Source organism: Uloborus diversus, chromosome 2 (assembly GCF_026930045.1).
Source record: "Uloborus diversus isolate 005 chromosome 2, Udiv.v.3.1, whole genome shotgun sequence".
NCBI classification, from domain to species: Eukaryota; Metazoa; Arthropoda; class Arachnida; order Araneae; family Uloboridae; genus Uloborus; species Uloborus diversus.
Window position 1 is genome coordinate 145,309,883 of NC_072732.1, and position 7,186 is coordinate 145,317,068.

Below are 7,186 nucleotides of genomic sequence, written 5' to 3' on the forward strand. Positions count from 1 at the left end.
TTTGCTTTAAAATTTGGTTTTCTATATCGTTAAGTCCTCTTAAAATTAAAAACTAAAATTTTTTTGAGAACATATCAATTTTGATGCCAAAGATTTTTAAAAATGTATGTTGATTTTCACAGATCGTACTTCAAAATTTGTTTACTTTAGAAAAGTATTTTGCAGTAAACCCCCTTTCCAACTCAATATAAAAATAATAATAATAATTCTAAAAAAAGAAAAAGATCTCCAAATCTTGATTTTTATTCAAAAAATCTAAAATAAAATTTATTTGAACTTATCCTACAGATATCTAATCGTAAAAAAGTAGTGAAGGCATCCTAGAACACAGCAATAGACGACTTAACGTGCAATGACCCCTTTGCGTTAGGTTCCACTGTGGTCGTAAATAAATGTTATTTATTTAGTTCTGGAAAATGTGCTTCAACTCTTTATAAATACTACTGTTTTTGATTTTCTCTCATGTAACTCTATACTGCGTTCATGGAAAAAATGGACTTGATGTCAATAAAGAAAGGCACTGTTTGGCGACATCAATCACGTGTTTGGCTTGGACAAGAACAATTTTGCGCCAAGCAGACAGCATATGCGGATACTATTAGTTTACTTTTTTTTTAAATTGCAGCAAGCATCCCCGAAAGTGGCATAGTGACAAACCTTCTCGCAACCTGAGTATTTACTATTGGTCTATCTTTTCCGTAGATGTAGTATAGATACAACTTTTAGCTTACCTAACCACCTTGTCTAAAGAAGCTTTTTGAGCTGCTGATTCACCCTAACAAGAGGGGTTGTCCATAAATGACGTCGCACTTTTTTCTACATTTTTGACCCCCCTTCTCCCTTTGCCATTAAGAGTCAAACTTCACCTTACCCCCTCCTTCTCTTGTCACATGTCACTCTAATTTTCATAAGCATATTGTTCTCAAAACTGTGATGTCACGTTTCTTGTTACCCCCTGCCTTTTGTCATAAACTGTCTCTCACAAAGTCCTAAACACGTTCCTCCCTCAAAACGTGACATTATTCGTGGACGACCCCGTACCAGATAATACAGTGCGATTCACTCAGTTTTCCTTTCTTTGAAGGTTATGTCCAGCATTGCTCTGTTCTATTTTTGTTTTATATTTTCAACTATATAACATGCTTGAGTTGTGTTTCTTCTACATCTTAGTTCCTTACAATTCCTTTTTGAAACACCAGATAAAGTGTATTTGTTGAAAAAACTGAATTTGTAAGAAATCCAATAGTTTTTTAAAGATAAATTTACCGATGCAAAAGGATTCTAAGAAAATAAATATTTATGGAAAAGCTAATGAAATTTATTTTTGAATTCATTCTTCTTGGTTTATTTGCCTTTCAAATTTCACTTATGTTTTTCTTTGCTGACTTCCATTCTTTTGAACATTCTAAACTCCCTCTATATGCCAGCGTATTGATTTCTAAATCTCTCTACTTAATAAAAGTACACAACATATTCAAAAACATTGTGATTTGAAATAACAAAATATCCCCAAATGCAGGAATTCGATCCATCCTATGCCAATGAAAAGCGCAGATAATTTACATCTTTTTATATAATGTTACAAAATGTTCTACTCCCATTGCATTCAACTAATTTTTTTTCAACACATGCCATTTATTCTGCTTATTTTAAGAGTTTTCTTAAGGATTCTTCAAAATAGCTTTTAACATTCCTTGATGTGGTGATTTCCGTTTTTTTTTTTCAATGCATGTTTCTTACGCTTGAATTCATTTTCTCATTTTGGTTTAAGAGCTTTGCGTCGAAATCGGAAAAGAGATTTCATTACTTCAAGCTGATGCTGTAATGCTATTTTTGTGAGCATTTGTAAAGAAAAATATTTTAGCTAGAGCATATATACATATATATATATATATATACATTATTCAAACTATTTAATAAAAATTTAGCATATTTGGAATTTGATTTTCTGCCTGAAAAAGTTGTAGAAATGTTGAAGAAGTTCTTGACAACAGTTCTCTCTAAGAGATTGAACTTAAAATAAGAATCGCACGTTTGTAAAATACTTGTAGTGATAAATATTAAATTTCTAATTCGTGGCAATAAATATTTCTGCTTCAATTTTTAATCGAATAAATATTACAAACATATTTTTAGAAGATTAATCTAAAAGATACGAGTTTTTTTTTTTTTTTTCTTTGAAGATCCGATTAGGAGCGAATCGAAAACCACAGTGAAGATGAATGTTATTTTATTTTGAAACATTTAGATAGATAATCCAACTACTTATCCTTAAAGTCACCATTCTAATGGCGACATTTGTCATAGCGGGTCCCTAAATTTCCCAAGACTATACATATGGCAGGCAGCTGCCTGCTTTTACTGTCAATTCTGTAGACTGGTTTGAGCAAAACTTTTCTTCTCTGAACCAGATTTTTATATGAAGAAAAAGAGGAAAACCGGACGGAGCTAAGTCTGGATTGCAATGGTTCAGCAGGTGCATCATGAATAAGTCTTTCTTCTAAGTTTCAACAGCATTGTTACATATTGCTGTTAGTCGTGAAAGCTTTTCTTGTACACATTGCACATTTATCGGCGATTTTCTGCGGATCCTAACCATTAGCCAAGCAGAAATTGAATTTTGACATTCACTCTTAGCAGGAGATTCTATTTTTCTAAGCATGTTTACAAACTCACTGCACTCTTAGAACTGACAACTTCGATCTGATTAATAGACAGGTAAACTAGAGACACTGCGCAACGCATGTGCAGGAAGTGTGATTATATTTTCACTAGTTTTTACGACTGTTCAAACCTTGGAAGAAAAAAGCCTTCGTGCATTGAAACTTAGTAACTTTTTTCACCTTCTACCTTGGTTAAGATAAGACGTTTACGTCACCACCATAATTGCTTCTCATGCTTTTTTTTTTTTTTTTTTTACACTTTAATAGAATTTTTAATGCTTTTTAAAAATTTAATATGTTTATTTTGATTACTAAACGTTTTAAAAAACTTTAAAGTATTTAGTAATTTGCTTTATGTTTCATTGAAACTTAATGCGATTCAATGACTTTTTGTTTTTATTTATTTGGCAAATAACTTTTCATCCTAGTGGTTTTCTAATGATGATTCACACAAAAAGTTACAGTGCATTTTATAAGCGAATGCATTTTGTATGCATGTGCAACTTTTCTTATGAAATGGAGTAGTACGTTCGACTAAAGGAAAATAAAGGAATAGTTAGTAAAGAAATATAAAATCCTAGATTGCAGCATTGAAAATAAAAACTTAACTTCATTAAGCATTTTATCTCAGGTTTAATAATCTTGTTATAACGCATCTGCAACTGTCTGAGCACCCTTTTTGGCATTCCTTACTTTATTCCATTTTAAAGTTGCTGAAAAATTATGAATTGCAAAACTTCCTGCTCATAAGAGTTTGCTTAAAAAAGTAATTTAATTTTGCCTGGCTTACTTTGAGTAGTAACAATAAAAACATCTTTTTTTTTTTTTTTTTTTCAAAAGTACGCTGTTACATTTTAGAAGAAGTCTCTCTCTCTCTCTTTTTTTGAGCAGTAAAAACAGCAAATGAAAGACCTTGGATTAAAACATGAGCGATGTTTGCAGTACAGGGTGCAAATTCATTCATTCAAAAATATCACTCCTAATGAATTTTTGTTGAATAACACAGTAGTGCAACATTTTTGGTTTTTTAGCTCAAGGACATAACCAGAAAGATAACCAGAAACCATTAAACATAAACAGGAAATTGTTTTTGAATGCTGAATTCAAAACGTAACATCATTTTGTACAAGTTTTATGGACGGGAAGAAAAATTAAATAGTTCAATTTTGTACTCGTTTCTAACGCAAAAATTACTTACGATTATTATTATTTTGAATTTTCTTTCAAAAATACTTGAAACTAAATCAATCTTTAGCTCACTGATTTCACGTACATTTATTGTCTCGACAATCCCCTTTCTTAATGACGCTCTTTACAGGTTTCACAAGAATAGAAAAAGTATTGCTAAAGTTCATTATTCTGAATTAAAAAGCAAACTCTAATTAACTTGCAGAGTTTGCTTAGGTAAAAGTTTCAAATAAATATTAATAATAGCCTCCGTTCTCTAACTAATTTTGAGACGAAAGCATGACAAGAAGCAGGGTTTGTTATATTCTCCGAAACGACGGGCATTATTTTAAGGATTGTTATTTTGCCGGAGCTTCATAATAAACACCGATTAATTGAAGGAAGGAAGCCATTAATCAGAAAGCTGACTATCGAGGTTTAAAAATATGTCTTTATTGAAATGCCTCCATTTTTTTATTTCCAAAATGCGAAGCATTAACAACAGGGGATAAAAAGAAACACGAAAATAAAAAGGGATAAACACGATGAAAAGGCTTCATCCGGTATTTGTGAGTTTACTTTCAGTTAACGAGGGTTAAATTTCAAACTAACTGAATGGCCATTTCGCGAAAAAAATAGCCATTTGGATCTGCACGTGACTGCGAATGTATAGGGTGATTCAAAATTCAGGACCAACTTTAAAAATGAATACAGTAGACTCCCGATTATCCAGACTAATGTGGCGGATTGGCAGTCCGGATAACAAAAAATCCGGATAGAGAGGACGGAGTTCCATCTTCTAACTCCACCCCCTACTTAATTTAAAACACATGTAATTATATATTTTTGATCAATAACAAAAGCAGAAGTAGTACTTACTGTTTTATTTAATAGCTATATATTCAGTTTTCATTTTGAGAAAAAGTCCTTGATGGAGAACTGTTTTTGCTTTTCAGCCCTTTTACGAGAAGCAATGTCTCTCCACTTACACAAGTAGATTACATCAGCTAGAGTCGCTTCCTCTTGCTGACTTTTGTACTCAAGAGCTGCCTCAATCATTTTAAATCCTTCTGAGTGTGGGATGAGATTTTCTGTGATCTCCTCCTCTTCTTCTGGTATTTCTTCTTGTACAACCATTTCTACGTTGTCATCGTCAGTCATTTCATGAACTTCGTCACTTTCCATCCATTCTGTGATAGCCTCTTCACTGACACAGCCGCATCCTGGTATATTTTCAAGCAATGAAACGAGCTTTTTGCTTTCTTTCTATAATTCAGATTACTCCTCACAAAGTTCATCTCGATTGTCTAACAAATTGTTCCAAGATTTTAAAAGTGATGAGCTTGGAACTTCAATCTATGCTCCGGCCACCCATCTTATAACTTCTAGCATGTCAATTTTCTTCAAAGTTGTTAAGTAATCTGCATCATTATTAATTGCTGAAACTAAGGATTTTAGAACCACTAACAGCCACCTTTAAAGACGTTAATGCTGTAGCCAGGCGAAGGATCTATAATCAGCTTTTCAGCAAGGCAACAATCCCTGACCTCCACTGCCCAAGAAACCTCTCTTCTACAATAGCTAGGCTACGTACTGGACATTTCAAGGGCATGAAGATTCTACCAAATAATATTAAATCCTATCCCATCTGCAAGCACTGTCCCTATTCACAACTAACCCCGGACCATGTCTTTAATTGCCAGGCCATTATTCGCTCCCTCCTCCAACTTGGAGCACCACCACATGAAATCCTTTACAGTCATCGGGCTCCAGAATTAGCGGATCTTGTTTTTAAGACTTTTGGAGTCATTTAAACCTTTCGCACTCTGCACTTCTTTGGACAGGACAATAACAACAAGGATTTTAGAAATCGCCGGCGGTACCTTCTCTTTAGCATTTGAAGCACACCCCGATCCATTGGTTGGCAAAGAGCTGTTACATTGGATGGCAAAAATACAACTCTTATGCCACCATCATATCGTAAGTTCATCAATGCACGGATGAGATGGTGCATTATTATTGGGGGATCACAATGCACGGAGGTTGCGGGCAGGGGGTAGGAAAAGAAAAACATTTCAGTACTCTTTATTTTTTCCTTCACTTCTATGACCAGTTTTACAAATGACCGATTTCAAACATTCTTTACTAGGCCGGATAGTACGGAGTCCTGACAGTCGCGAGCCGGATAATTGGGCGTCTACTGTAATTCGAAAACGAATGAAGATAAAAAGATGCAGTTTACACTGAACGAATCGAAAAGGAGTCGGGTTTTGTGTGGCAGTGAAACGAAAATAGCTCTGTTTTCGACAACAGATGGTGTTATAGCTTTTCATTTCTCCATAATACTTGTAATACAATTAAACTAAACGAGCTTTTTCAACTATGGACGGCATTTCGATGCATATAACTTCGACTACCATTACTTGCTGCCATTATTCCTTTTTATATCGTTTGTTGCTTCGCGAGATCCTAATTCAGAAATCCAACAGCACCATCTGTTGATCGCTAACAGAACTATTTTTGGTTCGTTGCCAGCCAAATCTTTTTCATCTGTTTAGTGCAAGCGGTATATTTTTATCTTTATTCATTTTCGAATTATGTATTAATTTTTAAAATTGCTCCTGACTTTTGAATCACCCGGTATTTTAGTAAAAAATAAAAATTTTAAAAAGTTATCAACAAATTTTGCAGCTTAAGAAATCACAAACGCATGTAAAAATTTCTAAGCAACAAAATATTATCATTATCTTTTAAAATGACTATTGTTAAATGAAATACATTCGCTGTCACGTGTGGGTAAGAAATGGCTGTTTTCTAATGGCCCTGAGGATATTTATATTCATATTTTTTACTCTCAGAATACAACGTTGATAATGCCTCTATTCTGAAATTTATTTCTAATAATAAATTTGTAACAGATAATAGAATCTACAAAAGTGTATGAAAAATTTGTGAACTCAAAGATGTCAGGGAAAAAAAAAGCTTATTTACTTTAAAATGTGAAAGGAACTGACTGTAGAATATCGATTTTCATCTGCAACTAAGAACAGTCTTATTTATCACTCCAGTGAACTTATTCTGAAACGAATAAGTGCATTTTCCTCCCACTAGTTTTAGTTTTACGCTTCACATTCGAACTGATATGATACAGCAGTATTTCAAAAAAGTAAGGCGAATAGTTTTTATTTTCACTGATTCTGTAATTTTAATTACTTGTTTGTATTACCTCTGCAAATAATGGTTAGGCACAGATGACGGTATGTATTTTTTTTAAGCATCGGAATTATTTCTTAAATTTCGAGGAAGTTTTCATAGTTCAAGTGATTCTATGGAACTAATTAAAATAAAGAAACATT

General features: G+C 33.2%; 1 protein-coding gene across 1 annotated transcript; it reads right to left on the reverse strand.

The window, feature by feature from the left end:
* Nucleotides 1-4,739: 4,739 nt before the first annotated feature.
* LOC129216585 (uncharacterized) lies at nt 4,740-5,844 on the reverse strand. Its single transcript, XM_054850799.1, has 2 exons — nt 5,647-5,844; nt 4,740-5,096 (listed from the first exon to the last, which is right to left on the reverse strand). The coding sequence occupies exons 1-2, from the start codon at nt 5,842-5,844 to the stop codon at nt 4,740-4,742; spliced, it is 555 nt and encodes a 184-aa protein (XP_054706774.1).
* Between the last annotated feature and the right edge of the window lie 1,342 nt (nt 5,845-7,186).